The 16,948-nt window shown below is 46.1% G+C and overlaps 1 protein-coding gene and 1 pseudogene across 1 annotated transcript; both read left to right on the forward strand.

The window, feature by feature from the left end:
* Nucleotides 1–479: 479 nt before the first annotated feature.
* Nucleotides 480–6,897, forward strand: LOC101786803. Its single transcript, XM_014805533.2, has 9 exons — nt 480–601; nt 698–941; nt 1,351–1,425; nt 1,594–1,788; nt 1,884–2,263; nt 5,375–5,678; nt 5,795–5,869; nt 5,975–6,169; nt 6,275–6,897. The coding sequence occupies exons 1-9, from the start codon at nt 546–548 to the stop codon at nt 6,653–6,655; spliced, it is 1,905 nt and encodes a 634-aa protein (XP_014661019.2). The 5' UTR covers nt 480–545; the 3' UTR covers nt 6,656–6,897.
* Nucleotides 6,898–9,081: 2,184 nt separating this feature from the next.
* LOC101758448 overlaps nt 9,082–16,948 on the forward strand; it is a 9,971-nt pseudogene continuing 2,104 nt past the window's right edge.

The following is a 16,948-nucleotide window of genomic DNA, read 5'->3' on the forward strand; positions in this document are numbered from 1 at the left end:
TGTAATTCAAACTATTTTCATTTGGTACCATCTTTGTGCCCAAATAATCGTTTTACATCTGGAACTTGTGTCGATTATTTGAGTACCAAGATGGCACCAAATGAAAAAAGTTTGAACTACAAAATTGTAGATCTCGTCGAGATCTATAATTTTTATATAAAGTTTATTTCCATCCGAGTTCATATTCTATCGAGAGGAAGGAAGGTACCGCCTGTTCAACTGGCGATAGATTGCTTTTGCCGTTTCATCCGGCGGTAGGGCTCTGTTTCTGCAAATTTTTGAATCAGCTATTTATTTCTGTAAAATCGTAAAAGGAAAAAAATATAAAAATAAAAAATTCCACAGCACAAAACTGAACGAAGACCACACGAACGGTAGCCGGCATATCACGGTCACGTGCATCACGTCGTTGTCCACGTGATGGACGACTGATTAACACAGCCAAGGCGCCAACCACACGAAACTACGGAAATAGATCATCAGCGTACACAGTTCAATTATTCTCTCGCTCGATCTTCCTCTTGCAGCGTACACAGCTACACGTGATGGACGACCGAAGAACGCTCATGGAAGGCGCGATCCCCCATCCTTGCAACACAAGGTACGTACGTGCCACATGATACGCCCATGCTTCGTGCTCGCGTACCGTGTCCTCGGAAAATTGTGGAACCACTGGTTGTTGCTGGCACTTTGGCAGAGTTGCCGTGGTCACCGGCGGGAACAGGGGTATCGGGCTAGAAGTGTGCCGGCAGCTGGCGAGCAACGGCGTCGCCGTCGTTCTGACGGCACTGGACGAGAAGATGGGCGCGGAAGCCGTCGAGGAGCTCGAAGAGTTGGCGCTGTCTGATGTCGTTTCCCACCAGCTGGATGTCACTGATGCTTCCAGCATCGCTCGGTTGGCCGATTTCTTGAAGACTCGCTTCGGGAAGCTGGATATCCTGGTAATCAGTCTCGTCTTCCCCAACTCTTCGGCGCTGTTTGATAACCTTTAGCTTCTATCACATCGGATGTTTGATACTAATTAAGAGTATTAAATATAAGCTAATTACAAAACTAATTGCACAGATGGAGGCTAATTCGCGAGACGAATCTATTAAACCTAATTAGTTCATGATTTGACAATGTGGTGCTACAGTAACCATTTGCTAACAATGGATTAATTAGGTTTAATAGATTTGTCTCGCGAATTAGCTCAGGGCTTCTACAATTAGTTTTATAATTAGCTCATATGTAGTTCTTCTATTTAGTATCCGAACATTCGATATGATAAGGGCTAAACTTGAGCTCGAGGATCCATACGCGCCCTTCGTATGGCTGCTGGTAACTAGTTTGTGAGCTGTTGATTTGTAGGTAAATAATGCCGCGGTTAGTGGGGTTATGTGCTCCCAAGATCCTGTTGATGGTCCGGTAGCTAGCGGTGAAAAGGTGAGCTGAGCTTCACATCTTCAGCTAGCTACTCACAAATGCTGAATGCCTGAATGAAACTGAAACTGTTGGAGATCACTGCGTCTTCTGCAATACAAAGCCTTCGCGTTCTGCTCTTCTATCTAACACGGACAAATTTAGCAAGCTTTTTGTTGGTGTGTGCGACAGTTCAAAGGCATGGATAGGGGCGAGAGGCTTGAATGGTTGTGGGGAAATTGCTGGGAGACATATGACGCTGCAAAAGAAGGCCTGCAGACAAACTACTACGGCACAAAGCACGTGATCGAGGCCTTCCTGCCTCTCCTCCAAGCCTCCTCTGATGGAAGAATCGTTAATGTCTCCTCCGACTTTGGGCTACTAAGGGTAACCTATTCTAGCCACACTATTCCAATCCAGATATTGGTAGTTCCCAATTGGACCAGAGTATTCAGTCTTCACAAAAGTTCTTCCCCATGCAGCATTTCAGAAACGAGGAGCTGAAACAAGAGATGAACGACATCGACAACCTTACCGAGGAGAGGCTTGACGAGCTGCTGGACATGTTCCTGAAAGACTTCGAGGCCGGCGTGGCAGAAGCGCGTGGGTGGCCGGCAGAGTTCGCGGCATACAAGGTGGCCAAGGCGGCTGTGAACGCGTACTCGAGGATCCTGGCGAGGAGGCATCCCGAGCTACGCGTCAACTGTGCGCATCCTGGCTACGTCAAGACGGATATTACCTTGCACTCCGGGCTCCTGACGCCCGAGGAGGGTGCAAGCAATGTGTTGAAGGTGGCTATGCTGCCAGAAGGCCGGGTGACCGGTGCTTTCTTTGAGGAGGGCAAGGAGTTGCTGTCCTTCATGTGATGTTTGATCAGCACGGCATACTGTGTGCGCTCACGTCCATCCATGTGTTTAAAATTACTCTTAGTATAACTTGCTTGTTTGAGAGTATGAATTGCAGGTTTGGAGCTAGACAATTGCGGTGATAAACTACTTATGCATGTGAATGATTGTCGTGAGTAGGATTTAAGATTCTAGAATGTGATTTTTCAGTCATTGGTGAAATCACTCAAGTTTATGAAGTTTCGTGAAATGTCCTCAAAATTCTGTTAGAGATTTCACAGCATGTCAATTTTTTCCAAGGAAAAGAAAGATTTCATTAACTAGGAAGAGTAAAGTCCACTCTACCAACCTCGATCTTAAAAGTTATCTCTAAAATCAGAAATCTTTCACACATTATATTATTCGGTCATTGGTGAAATCGCTCAACTTTGTGAAGTTTTTGTGAAATGTTGCCAAAATATTTTAGAAGTTTTACAATAAGTCAAATTTTTTTGTGTGAGAAAAAGAGTGCTTCCACACTCTACCATCCCCTAGCTCGGAGCCCTTTGATCTTGAAAACCAGGAATAGTTATACCTAATTTAGTATGTGATGGGCATGAGGTCTCTAAGGCCTTGTTTGGATCCAGGAGCTAAACTTTAGTTAGCTACAAATTAGTCCATCCAAACAGGTTAAAGGTGGGTTAAAAATTAGCCAATCCAAACTAAACATTAGTTCATTAGCCCTCCAAAGTCATTCTAGCCTTACATGTGTTGAGTTGATTCATGCCACAATAATCCAAATATTTCTCAAATAAGAGAACAATGAAACTAATACTATTTTTAGGAGGTATTACTTTGTTTTTACTGATTTGTAATGTTATGATTCATGGAATTTCTCAAGTCAGAGAAATAATGAGACTTATACTATTTATAGGAGATAGTAGTTTTTTCCGGTTTGTAATGTTATGATTCACAGTTCTTATCTATGTGTTGCACTTGTAAACATGTTATGTACTTAACTTTACTTATTTGGATAGTCATTGTATTCATCACATACTACTTTTCATACATGCACAAGATGGAAGTTGTGTTGAGGTGCAAATTGTTCCTAGTAGGTAGTAGCCGGGCGAGGTTCATGTAAACTAAATTTAAACACTGCTTGCATGCCATGTTAGCGCATTTTTGAATCTACAGGTGAGTTAAGCAGTTTTACTGTTCAAGATGGACCATTTTTTCTATTTAATTTGAATTTGAGGAAAGCCAATTTCTTATACTAGTTTAGAACCTACTTGGCACAACTCTAAACTAGAAATCTAGAGATTTTCAGAGCTAAGGATTTGTACCTTCAAGAATTTGCAAAGCTAGACCAAGGATTCATTAAAGTTATTTGGATGAGATATTCTATTTTTATTTTTAATAAAAAAATATAGAGATCCAAATTGCTCTAATTTAGCATACAAACTGTAGAACTAATATATATGCGTGAGCTTATTGGGTACCACCAGTGATCACTAATGAAAATAAATTAGCAACCAACGATCCTTAGCCAACATTTTAAGAAAACTATAGTAAATTAATATATCTATGGAAATATCTCAATTAGACTAAAAAAATCCGTAGCTATTTGAAAAAAATCTTTTTAAAAACCCAATAACCATCAGGCCACTCAAAAAGTACTTGAAAGTTTTCTTGTGCAAGCCACAGGCCATGTCCCAATGCGTTCTCTCAGGATACTGTTGGAAGGGTTCCGCTCTAGCTTTGCACAGCATGCGAGGTAGCGAGTTTTTAAATACTAACAAAAATAATACCCGGTCTTCCATCGACTAAGATTACATTGTATTTGGATTTGAACTATGATGGATAATATCATGCACTAACAATTCTACCACGCAACTATAGGTGACACGAGGCAAGAATGCTTTATCGTTTTGCTATATTTCTTTGTTTAATCTTGTTGCACTGCAAGTGTACAACTCTTTGATGTCTCTTTGAACTTGCAGCCAAACGGTGGGGTAGTTATGGAACACAAGTACCAACTTTGCAAAAGATGGCTATTAGGATCCTCTCTTTGACTTCTAGTTCATCCGGCTGTGAAAGGAATTGGAGCTGTTTTGAAGGGGTAAGCCTCCCAACTCTTAGTGATTCTCTAGAAATGTTTTATAAACATACAAAGTATGATTTGTGAACTGAACTTAAATTGGTATTTGTAGATTCATAGAAAGAAGAGAAACAAGCTAACTTGTGACCGCCTCAACCAACTTATATTTGTTCAATACAATGTCAAGATGCATGGAAAAAAAGGAAAAGGCCAAGAAGAACTGAGATTTGACAACTATGTATCTATGTCTGATTAATGTGTTATGTCATTGTGTTGTACTACTGTGAGAACTGAGAAGTGGGATTAAACCATGTCTGAACTCATGTATTTGGTATTCAGTGATGCACTGATATCATTTAACTTTGAGAACTGAGAATTATTAGCTTTCTATCAATACCAATATGTTAATGTGTGATCTTATGCACGTAGTCCACTGATTTGTAGGTGTCTATGCCATATTAACATGCCTTTTTTACTGGTCCGTACAGAACCGTGTAGTCCATGTACACGGCGTACTCGCTACTCGAGGGTAACCGAACGACTGCCGTTTGTTTAGGGCAACATTGGGCAAAATTACTATACGCACGCGCGATCCAATTGCTGCCATGTGCGACTTGTCCGCATCTGCTTGCCCTCCTATCAAACACACACAGACACACGACATGGGCACTGTCACCATGCCGCCGCATATTGCCATATACAGGCAACTGTCAATGGCTGTTGCTAGATTCGACAGACGAGGGAACCAAGACCACACAAAGCTGCTAGCCGGTGGCGGGTATCCATCGAACACTAACTAATTTCCCTGGCAACCACCAAGCTATAGCTACTCCATAAGCGACTCCTGCTGTGTTGGACGCTGTACCAAGTGCCGAACAGACAGCGCTGCTTTCCTGTTGATCGAGATCGTGGTGCACGCTCATGGAGGGCACAATCTCCAATCCGCCAAACACTAGGTACGTTCCACTATCTCGATCCTTGCTGCGTTCCTGAAGCGTGTAGTCTTAGGAAAATTATATGATTTCAAGCGCTGGATAACTAGGATTCAGTGAGCCGGAGCCCCGGTCGTTAACATGCTGGGCTACTCGTTGCGATCGGTACGTTGCCACAGGATTGCCGTGGTCACCGGCGGAAACAAAGGGATCGGGCTAGAGGTGTGCCGGCAGCTGGCCGCTAGCGGCGTCACCGTCGTTTTGACAGCCAGGGACGAGACGAGGGGCGCAGCCGCCGTCGAGAAGCTCAGGGAGCAGGGGCTCTCCGATGTCATTTTTCACCAGCTGGAGGTCACCGATGCTTCGAGCATTGCTCGGTTAGCGGAGTTCCTGAAGACCCGTTTCGGGAGGCTAGACATCCTGGTAAGTTCACGTCTCCCTTTTCTGACCTTTCTTTTCTGGCTTTCTGTTGTGGGTATACTCGTCTATCGATGTAGCATGGTAGCACAGCGTGATTGCTGAGCACTCTGATTTTGTAGGTCAACAATGCTGCCATTAGCGGGGTTGAGCTCGTAGACGATCCATCTTTCGGTCCAAAGCCAGTGGGCGAACAGGTAAGCGTGTGTTGTGTTGGCACATTCACTTCCCACTCACCCCTTGCCTTTCCCCTGTCCCGGCACGGGCAAAAATCCACTAATTATAGTCTGCGCATGGAACAGTTCAACGGCATGGATTGGCACCAGAGAATTGGATGGATGTATAAAAATAGCCGGGAGACCTACAGCACCGCGAAGGAAGGCCTGAGGACGAACTACTACGGCACAAAGCACGTCACCGAGGCTCTTCTGCCGCTACTGCAATCCTCCTACGACGGAAGGATTGTTAACGTCAGCTCCGGCTTTGGCCTGCTAAGAGTAATCAATTTCCATCACTCCAAAGTTTTCGCCAGTAGCAAATAAAAAGGACAGTCAGTCTGAGTTATGACCAAAACATCTTTATTTGCCTGCCTGATGATGCAGTACTTCAGGAGCGAGGAGCTGAAGCAGGAGCTGAATGACGCCGACAACCTAACCGAGGAGAGGCTGGACGAGCTTCTGGACATGTTCCTGAAGGACTTCGGGGCTGGCGCACTGGATGCTCGAGGGTGGCCGGGTGAGCTCGCGTCGTACAAGGTGGCCAAGGCGGCCGTGAACGCATACTCGAGGATCATGGCGAGAAGGCACCCCAGGCTGCGCGTCAACTGCGCGCATCCTGGCTACGTCAAGACCGACATGACAAGGAACTCGGGGCTCCTGACGCCTGAGGAGGGGGCGAACAACGTGGTGAAGGTGGCGCTGCTTCCCGCCGGTGGGCCGACGGGCGCGTTCTTCGCGATAGGCAAGGAGGCGTCGTTCCTTTGACTATGATACTGTTCTGGAAATAAACGGGCAAACGGCGTGCGTGGTTTGCCAAACGAGCTGGTCTGCGATGATTTCCTAACATTGTCGCTTGGTTCGAGTCATGTGACGATGTTATCTGTCATCATAGGTATAATCCCAGGTCAGTAGTAGAGGCGGAGATTGATCCAAAATTCAGATGGGGCCGATCAATGGAACAGAGCATTGGATACCAATGAATAATACCAGTTTTACTGTTCAATCAATGGGAGTTTCGATTAGGTGTGAGTTTTACCGTAAGCATGGCCGATTGGATCCGTGAAATAGAACCCCCGTTCTTTGCATGTTGGACCAACTCATGCCGGACGGGGCTACCCATGAAACCAAACACACCATAAAGCTGCTAGCTAATATCCTCGACCTTGCAATATTTTCCAACTAGGTATCTCTAGTTCAAATGACTTTAAGATTGCGAATAAAAGGAGATATAATGTTAAATGAGATTGAAACAGCTAGTATCAAGAATCCGAGTGTGCATGTACCATTAAATCATCCTAGCTTTTATTATCAATTTATGCTCTTACCTTACCATCACTCTCCTTAATTTCTTCCATAACCGGGGTGGATCCAGAAAAATATGTCATGAGGGCTTCTTCCCTTCATCTTCTACCTCTACTTCATCTTCCACCTCTAGCTCCATCATTGTGCATGTTCCTTTATAGGCTTAAATATAATTTGACAGTATCATAATAACATTTTAATCTTGGGCACTATGGCACTGTGTAATCTATTTCATGTTCCCGTTATTCCGCGAGTTCATTTTCTATTCCAAAATTCATTCACAGTTATCCGTCTAGAAGATGTCATAATGGTATATTTTTAATTTTCAGTGCTAGTAGAAAGTTTGGTATATTTTCTATTCCAACATAGTCATTGGGACTAATATGTTTGCAAGATGTACCTTTGTAGGTGTTTTATAGATCCCAAAGATGAATTACAAAACCATCAAAATGAGAAGAAAAAGAAAGACTTAAAAGAATTCTATGGCATCCAAATGATAGTAAAAAATTCAGAGATAGTCTTATTCTAAGGCTTGCAAATGATGGTAATGAAGCCGGGACAAAGACACGTGAAGATTTGAAATGAATCCTACTGAAAATATGCACCGGCATATTCCACCGACTCATACTCTAATAACAATAATCGTTACCAATTCAGTCGGTGACCATAGGGCCAAGGTAGGCGCGTGCACTGTTACCACCAATTCATACTCTGGTAACAGTATCCGTTACCAAATCAGTCGGTGACCACAGGCAGGGCAAGGTAGGCGCGTGCACTGTTACCACCGATTCATACTCCGGTAACAATAACTATCACCGAATTAGTTGGTGATCGTAAGCTCGGCTCATATCGGCTCAAAATCAGCTCTATAAGTTTTGGAGTGTAATTGGGCCTCACCGATTCATACAGTGGCTATAGTGATAAGGGTAGCGTATGAGTTGGAGATACACAGAAAGTTACCACGGCTATGTAACAGCTAGTTCTTGGAGTTGGGGCTATATATACCCTATTGCCCAGCCATTTGAGGTGTGTTAGAGCTTGGAGAAGCTATAAACTTGGTTCTCACATACACACAAGTGCTCTATCTACCAAAGTGCTAAAGAGAAGATTAAGGCAATCAACATAAGGCTTAGGTCTTGTTTAGTGCTAGTTTAGACCTTTTAGCGCATTGCTTTAGGGATTAGCCTAGAGTTAGATGAGGTTTGCACACGTCCTTTGTATCGGTGCTTGCGCACACCAAGAGTTGCAAATTCGGGGCTTGTAAGTCTTGCGAGACCCTCCAACCGCGTTTGTGGAGTGGCCGCCGGTGCTTGTAATAGGGAGGAGAGGCCCTAAGCGTTTTGCCAAGCTCTACCAAGTGAAGAGCGGCAAGGAGCATCGGGGAGAGGCTAGGCGGAGATCCACTTGCGTGTGGGGAAGGTCCGTCGGCTATCCTACGAAATTATTTGACCGGGGAGTTTATGCCTTTGTACGGGCATTCCTTGAGAGGGGCATGCATGGGGTGATCACGAGCAGGCCTTGGCCCATTCGACACCCAGGAGAAAAAATACTAGTTAATACTTCCTCCGTCCCAAATTACTATTCATTTTAAGCTTTTCTAGATACATAGCTTTTGTTATGCACCTAGATATATATTATATCTAGATACGTAGCAAATGCTATGCAACTAGAAAAGCCAAAACGAATAGTAATTTGGGACGGAGGGAGCAGTAATTACTTGTTTGCTTTAAGATTCGTACAATAAATTAAAAAGAGGAGTATTGGAGCATATAAGAAATTTGTACTAGCACATGGCTGTTGCCTGCTGCCATGATATTGGCACAAATATAAACTAACAGCGGGCAGGTGACAAATCTCATTCTCTTCGCGAAGAGGATGAAGTTGAAACTCGAAAGGTGTGAGGTTTTCTTTATTTACCCGTCGGCGACAACGCCTAATTAACTACCCCTGCCGCATTCGAGCAAGTCGTCTCCCATCTTCTATGTTGGAGCTGAGTCCGTAGTTCACGCCCATGGAAGGAGCCATCTCCAGTTCCCCAACCACAAGGTATGGATCGCTTGCTCTTGCCCTGCAGTCTTCCTACAAATGTGATCTGTATTACTGTTGTCATGGCCGCTAAGCAAGATGATCCATGGTACGGTGTCGTTTGCCAGGATTGCTGTGGTCACCGGCGGCAACAAGGGATCGGATTCGAGGTGTGCCGGCAACTAGCCGGCAGCGGCATCACCGTTGTTTTGACAGCCAGGGACGAGGCGAAGGGCACAGCGGCCGTCGAGAAGCTCAGGGAGCTTGGGCTCTCCATTGTTATTTTCCATCAACTGGAGGTCACGGATGAATCCAGCATTGACCGATTAGCTGTTTTCTTGAAGAACCATTTTGGGAGGCTAGACATCCTGGTAATTTTCCATTTCTCCTTACAGAGCATCCATTCCTGTCACACTATTTGTGAAAGATGCCCTGCCGCACTGGGGTAGCAGTCAGCAATCAATTCAGCATGGTGCTAGATTTCAGACATGGCTACTGAGTGGTTGCTGGACGCTCTGACTTGTAGGTGAATAATGCCGCAGTTGGTGGGGTTGAGCTTCTAGACGATCCATCCTTTGGTCCAAAACCCACGGTGGAAAAGGTAGGTGTTCCAACATGTTCACTTAATCTGATGATGGTAAAAAAAAATTCACGGTGATCATTAAGATAAATCACGGTGATGTCGGTGGTGACTGTCACTTGCATCTTCTGTTTCCCCCCCTCTGTTGTGCAAGCACTGGCAAAGATCCGTTAATTCGTCGATGCATGTGGCACAGTTTAGCGGCATGGATGGGCATAAGAGAGTTGAGCGGATGTGGAAAAACTGCCGACAAACTTACGACGCCGGAAAGGAAGGCGTGCACACCAACTACTACGGCACAAAGCACGTGACCCAAGCACTCCTGCCCCTCCTGATGTCCTCCTCCGACGGAAGAATTGTCAATGTCACCTCCGGCTTTGGACTGTTCAGAGTAAGGCCTTGTTTAGTTGCTAAAATTGGGAGTGCCAAAATTACTGTACCGGTACTGTAGCACACTGTAGCGTTTCGTTTGTATTTGTGAATTATTGTCCAAACATTGACTAATTAGGCTTAAAAGATTCGTCTCGCAAAGTACAACAAAACTGTGCAATTAGTTTTTAATTTTATCTACATTTAGTACTCCATGCATGTACCGCAAGTTTGATGTGATGGGGAATCTTCTTTTTGCATAGTGTCAAAGTTGGGAGTTGGGGGTGAAGTAAACAAGGGCTAATTCACTACGGCAACACATCAGTGATCAGTTATAGAGGAGACTGCCAATCTGAACTCTGAACCAAGGTTTTGTTTTGCCTGAATATACACTGAACCCCCTGATGCAGTTTTTCAGAAGCGAGGAGCTGAAGCAGGAGCTGGACGATGTCGACAGCCTCACCGAGGTGAAGGCTGGACGAATTGCTAGACGCGTTCCTGAAGGACTTGGAGGCCGGCGCGGTGGAGGCCCGCGGCTGGCCGGCGGAGTTCTCGGCGTACAAGGTGGCCAAGGCGGCCATGAACGCCTACTCGCGTGTCCTGGCGAGGCGGCACCCCGCGCTGCGCGTCAACGTCGTGGACCCCGGGTACGTGAGGACCAACATGACCCGGAACTCGGGGCTCCTCGCGCCCGACGAGGGCGGGGCCCGGGTGGTGGCCGTGGCGGCGTGGCGCTGCTACCGGAAGGCGGCGCGACCGGCGCGTTCTTTGGCGGCGGCGAGGAGGCGTCGTCCTCGTTCGTGTGATCGGAGGTGTTTGGGCGCGGAACGGCTGGTTCCGGTTGCGGCCGCGGTCGCGTCCACACACGGTCTCATGACCTCAGGGTTGGATCACTCGGTGGTTGCGTGACGTGCTAGCTCGGAACAGCGATGGGATTGGAGCCTCTGCAAATTGTTGTCGTGCGGAACGGTATAACTGACGATGATGTGTTTGCTATCGGATTTGACAAGCTGTGTAGGCTACGGCACCCATGTTCCGATCATGAGCTCTCCTTCCCTTCCATTAATTTCGCCCTCACACAAACACCAAGCCCTTGTTTACTTTGGAGGTGCCAAATTGGCATTTTGCCATAAATGCGACACTGTAGCGTTTCGTTTGTATTTGTGAATTATTGTCCAAATATTGACTAATTAGGCTCAAAAGATTCGTCTCGCAAAGTACAACAAAACTGTGCAATTAGTTTTTGATTTCGTCTACATTTAGTACTCCATGCATGTACCGCAAGTTTGATGTGACAGGAAATCTTCTTTTTGCATAGTGTCAAAGTTGGGAGTTTGGAGGTAAGTAAACAAGGGCCAAACTTCATGTTGCGAAGAGTAAAAAAATGTCCAAAAGATCTTTATCACCACGTGGGAACGTAAGCTACATACGGGTGTGAGACTCGTTACCGAATCTGCCGACAATTTTGAATTGAGTGATTGCGTCCTGCCCAGACGAATGAAACATGGCCACATGGGTGCCATGCGGTGTAGCAACTAGCACGACTGCGTGTGATAGATCACCATTCACCAGTTAACCTCCAAACTATGGGGGTGTTTGGATACGAGGTGCTAAACTTTAGGAGGGTCACATTAGATGTTCGGACGCTAATTAGGAAGACTAAATATGAGCTAATTATAAAACTAACTGTAGAACCTCTATACTAATTCGCGAGACGAATCTATTAAGCCTAATTAATCCATCATGAGCAAATGGTTACTGTAGCACCACATTGTCAAATCATGGACTAATTAGACTTAATAGATTCGTCTCGTAAATTAGACTCCATCTGTGCAATTAGTTTTGTAATTAAACTATATTTAATACTCCTAATTAGTATTAAATATCCGATGTGACAGGTACTAAAGTTTAAAGTTTAAGAGAGCCCCTGTATAAGTACCAGAACTCGTCGCAAATTCTAAGACTGGCACTTGCAAGCTTTTCTCTCCAAATTGCAGAGTAGCATCTACCAGCACCAGAGCGAGGCGTATTCAACCGTGCTGCTCGAGCTCGCGGCGCAAGATCATGGAGGGCGCCATCTCCGTTCCTGCAAACACTAGGTACGCGCCGTACATACGAACTCTAGTAGTGGATGTTGGTAGTCGATGAATCATGTGGTTGTGGTTAGCAGGGTTGCCGTGGTCACCGGCGGTAACAAAGGGATCGGGCTGGAGGTGTGCCGGCAGCTCGCCGGCAACGGCGTCACCGTCGTATTGACAGCCAGGGACGAGGCGAGGGGCGGGGCGGCCGTCGAGAAGCTCGGGGAGCTGGGGCTCTCCGATGTCATTTTCCATCAGCTGGAGATCACCGATGCTTCGAGCATTGGTCGGTTGGCGGAGTTCCTGAAGACCCGTTTCGGGAGGCTAGACATCCTGGTGAATAAGCCGTCTATGAGCTTGTGAAAGGTTTGGCGTCGCGGGAATTGGGATAGCTGACAGATGATTGATGTGGTTGCTCTCTATTTGTAGGTGAATAATGCCGCGATTGGTGGGGTTCAGTATGCTCACGACACTGATTATGGCTCAGTAACGACCGAGGAAAAGGAAACGGTCAGCTTTTCTTCTTCGTCTTATGCGTTTTCTGAACTTTTCGCTCGTACGCCAAACTGAAGTATAGCTCTCTCTTTTTTTCTGCTGTTGCTGCGTGCAAACAGCTCAGTGCCATGGATATGGATCAGAGGTTTGGGTGGCTGTGGGAAAATTGCCGGGAGACTTATGACACTGCAAAGAAAGGTCTGCGGACAAACTACTACGGCACAAAGCAAGTGATCGAAGCCCTTCTTCCTCTGCTGCAAGCCTCCTCGGATGGAAGGATCGTTAATGTCTCCTCCCACTTCGGACAGCTAAGGGTAAGATATTCTGACCACTATGGAGTACGTAACATTAGGGTCATGTGATCCTTAGTTCAGTAAATGTTCATTGTAGCGGATACGGTCCTATTATGCCATAGTTTGCGATTTTAATGATTGAGTGAAAACATGATCATTAGGACTAATGGTTTGTCAAGCATGTGTGTATGCAAACCAAACCATAGCAAGGTCCAAATCATGACATTCAAGTGTCCAACCTATGGTATTCAAGTCACCAAGCCATGGTATCTAGAATTATTCTGTGGTATTCAAACATCCAAATGACGGTATCTTCGGTGCTTGCATTGGACGAGTTGAGGAGAAAAAGGAACCATCGGATGTTCCGATGGTTCACCTAAGAAGCGTAGGAGCAATCGGACAAATTGGTACAACTACAGGCGGCTGTCTAAGTCAAGACCACGGATGTTCCGATGCCCTATTTTCTAGTAGCGTCGGATGAATTCTAGTGTGAAGGAATTGAAGACACAAAAAACCCTATAGCATCGGATGATTCGATGGTGGGCAAGGGGAGCGTCGTTCGAAGCATATTTACTTTGCAAAATTCCAAAGAGGTTTTGGCCAGAAGCTCTTCAGCACCTGATGATCCGATAGTACCATCGAATGAAGTGTCGGATGAATTTTGGATGTGTCATTGAAGAAATTGGGCACAGGGAGGCCAACGGCTAGTTGCACCGGATGTTCTGTTGCATGCCAAAACACACCATCGAAACATCCGATGGTATACTTTAACTAGCCTTCGGAGCAATGGCTCTTTGAGCTCTTGGGCTATTTATACCCCCTTCACTTGTCCATTTGAAGTTGCTGGAGTGTGCAGGAGTTCGTTGGAGATCAAGACCCATCAAGAAAACATCGAAGAAACCTAAAGTGCTTAAGTGATTTGTTAAAGGTTTAGCACAAGCTTAGAAGAGTGATTAGTGCTATGATACACCTAGAGAAGAGTGAGTGCAAGGTGTGTATATCTTGTGATCGGTTCAAGGAGTGAATCACAGATGTACAAGGTGTGCTGACGGCTTGGAGCCTTGGTGGCTTGCCGGAAGTCTTTGACCCTCCGGCTTGGTGTGGAGCGGTGTCGACAACCATATGCGGGGGACGTGGAGTACCCGAGGCAGTAGATTAGTCGGTTAGGGATCCCTGGACCTGGAACTCGAAGGTAAAAGTGAGGGCACGAGACACGGGTTTATACAGGTTCGGGCCACCAGAGTAGCATCCCTACATCCTGTTTGGGATATTGTGTTGTGTATGGTGCCCTGTACTTGGGTGTTGAGGTATGAGGAGTTGATCCTCTGGTTTGGTTCTACCGATCTAGGTACCCTCGCCCTCCTTTATATACTCCAGGGGGTGGGAGTCCTAGTCGGATTACAAGAAAGAGTCCTAGTAGGAGTACACGGGATGAGTCCTAGTAGGGGTCTGACTTCTTCCTTCCTTACGGGTACTGGGGATCTATCCCCGTTAAGCCCCCGAGCGCTTCATAGTCGAATGCAGCAGTCTTTGAATAGTCTTAAGATTTTCGCCGAGTAGTCTTGGTGCTCCTCGAGTACTTTATCTGGCGGAATCTTCAAAGCTTCTCAAAACTGTCATGAGGCTATGGTGTGCTCAAAGCCTCGATCAACTTGATATTGTAGTCTTTATGTATAGAGGGCGGCGAAAGTCACACTCCATATGGAGTAGCCCCTGAGCCTTAGGTTGAATCGTAGAATCAGACTGAGGGTCAAAATCTTGAATCTTCTTCTTTTGGCTTGAAAAATTCTTGGGTGTAGCTTATCAGCCCCCGAGCCTTGAATTCGATTGAATAATCAACTCAAGGATCTTAAATCTTCACTCCAGTCATCATCCGAGTAGTCTTGCGGCATCCAGCCCCTGAGTTTATGTGCCAGGTGAGCCGTAGGAGCCACGTCGAGTAGTATTTGGCGCTTAGCCCCCGAGCTTGGAAGCCAGCTGAGCTGCTGGAAGTATTTTCGAGTACTGATTGGCGCCCGAGTTTGGGAACTTAGTCTGTGCCTTTGGACGTACGCTGAGTGTACTAGAGCGTCGTCGCCAAGGCGTGGCCTAAAAGAAAAGATGCGTACATTATGTAGCACATTTACAGAATATTGAACTTACTAAAATTTATTCAGTGATCAATATAAACATTGTGTGTCATGCTCTTGTTTCGGCCATATTCTTCCCGAGTAGTTAGCTTGTTATGTTTTAGGCCCTCAGTCCCCATTTAGCCGTAGCCACTGCGTGTGTGAGAGCTTTTATCTCGTATACGCGTATGGGCATTGCTGTGTGCACAACTGAGAGCTTGGTCTCGTGTATGTGTGCTAGCATTTAGGCATCACAGGTGCACCCGAGGCTTTCACGAATTAAGGCGTGTTCTGCTCGAGAAGAGTAGTGACCTTAAAAGAAGACAAAAGTGAGCAGTTGTCGTTGTGACAAAAAGAGAGCGCGATTGCACTAAGGAGTTTGCTGCCCTCCGGCGAGTAGTCGGCGAAGTGTAGCTCTGGAGGGTAATTCCTGTTGAGAGACGTACACAAAAAGGTAGTCGGTGTGTTGCCCTACATGCAGGCAACAAGCCGAAAAATAATTAGAAAAGTGACTTAGCTCGATTCGTGGATGATTTTTGACGAAGCCGTGGTGGTCGTTGATGAAACCGCGACGGTTGTTGATGAAGCCGACTAGTCAGAGTCGATTCCGACTAGTTGTCGACAAAGTTTGCCCCAACTAATTTTCTAGTCGAGACGAGAAGTCGGAGTAGTCCATCCTCGACTACCCTTGTAGTCGGGACAAGGAGTCGAAATAGTCGTCAACGAGCGTCACGACGTAGTCGTAGTCTTCGGCAAGCGCCACAACGTAGTCGGAGTAGTCCGTCCTCGACTAGCCTTGTAGTCGAGACGAGTTGTCGAAATAGTCGTCGGTGAGATGATGGGTGCCTTCGAAGTAGCCGTCGACGGGGTAGTATGCAGCCGGTCGTTGGTGTGAGACCCGCCCTTGACTAGAAAACTAGTCGAGATGAGTAGTTGAGGTAGTCAGCGACGGGTCGCCGAGTGCCCTTGCGAAGTTGGAGTAGTCGTCGGTGAGCGTCACGGCGTAATCGAAGTAGTCGCCGGTGGGTTGATGCGGCCGGACGTTGGTAATACAACGCTTGCGTACATCTTCCGTGTTCGTTGAACGAAGCTTCCAGGTAGCCTCCGTGTGCGTGTGGCACAATGCTGGATGTGCGCAGTACATATGAGTACCTTTATCTCAGTACGTACGCCTCAAATTGTGTGTTTTTTACAAGATGTACTCAGAAGGTAGCCTCCAGCAGTCGGTTTTCCTTCTTGGAATCGGAGATGGGAAAGGAACCTTTTTGTCCGCATCCGCCTAGGAATGGAGACAGCTGTGATGCATTGATAGACCACACGGAGAACCGCGTGGAATAACCTCCTTTGCTGTAGCATGCTCGGAATCAGTCCGCGCGTCCGGACGCTCGGCGCCGCTGCAGATGGTCCTCTGACCAATCTTTTTTTTTTCTTCAGATTCGATCCACCTCGGCATCTTTCTGCTTCGGATTCGATCCAACTCGGCGTCTTTCTGGGAGTCGACGCGAGAGTTTGTTGAGTTGCTGACTGTTTGAAATAACAGTCTAGCCGCGCCGATCAGATTGAGGGGCGTTTGGTTCCCTTTACTTATTTTTAGCACGTGTCACATTGAGTATTAAACGTAGACTATTTACAAAATCCATTACATAAGTGGAGGCTAAACGGCGAGACGAATCTATTAAGCCTAATTAATCCATCATTAGCAAATGTTTACTGTAGCAACACATTGTCAAATCATGGACTAATTAGGCTTAATAGATTCGTCTCGCCGTTTACAAAATCTGGCACTTGCAGACCTTGCCAGATATAGC

Source organism: Setaria italica, chromosome VII (assembly GCF_000263155.2).
Source record: "Setaria italica strain Yugu1 chromosome VII, Setaria_italica_v2.0, whole genome shotgun sequence".
Lineage (NCBI taxonomy): Eukaryota > Viridiplantae > Streptophyta > Magnoliopsida > Poales > Poaceae > Setaria > Setaria italica.